The sequence below is a fragment of the Seriola lalandi genome, unplaced genomic scaffold (assembly GCF_002814215.2).
Source record: "Seriola lalandi dorsalis isolate HSWRI2012SDOR001 ecotype SW California unplaced genomic scaffold, Sedor1 jcf7180001994884, whole genome shotgun sequence".
Classification (NCBI taxonomy): domain Eukaryota; kingdom Metazoa; phylum Chordata; class Actinopteri; order Carangiformes; family Carangidae; genus Seriola; species Seriola lalandi.
Genome location: NW_019465550.1, coordinates 1 through 475, shown reverse-complemented (window position 1 = coordinate 475; position 475 = coordinate 1). Strand labels below are relative to the sequence as shown.

General features: G+C 56.2%; 1 protein-coding gene across 1 annotated transcript; it reads left to right on the top strand.

Moving 5' to 3' along the window:
• Window positions 1–3: 3 nt before the first annotated feature.
• Window positions 4–425, top strand: LOC111661151 (histone H2A-like; the record flags this gene model as incomplete). The annotated part of the gene is made up of 1 exon (XM_023414627.2): window positions 4–425. A coding segment is annotated over one exon (222 nt), but the record flags the coding sequence as incomplete, so codon positions are not given.
• Window positions 426–475: the final 50 nt, after the last annotated feature.

Genomic DNA, 475 nt, shown 5'->3' with positions numbered 1-475 from the left:
GCGGTGCTCGAGTACCTGACCGCTGAGATCCTGGAGCTGGCGGGAAACGCAGCCCGCGACAACAAGAAGACCCGCATCATCCCCCGCCACCTGCAGCTGGCTGTCCGCAACGACGAGGAGCTCAACAAGCTGCTCGGCGGAGTCACCATCGCTCAGGGAGGCGTGCTGCCCAACATCCAGGCGGTGCTGCTGCCCAAGAAGACCGAGAAGCCCGCCAAGAAGTGAGACCCGGAAGTACCTGCACAACACAACACAACACAACACAACGGCTCTTTTCAGAGCCACACACTCACCACACTGAAGAGCAGCTCCTCTCCTCCTCATCTCATTATAACAACTCATGTCCCTCATCTGTCCCTTTGTCTCCTCACACTTTACATTCAGGACATTTACCTGCTTCACCTGTGTTTAGAAACCGGGACAAAACACACGTGACTCATGAATCAGCCTCCTCACTACAGACCGCTGCTCTCAC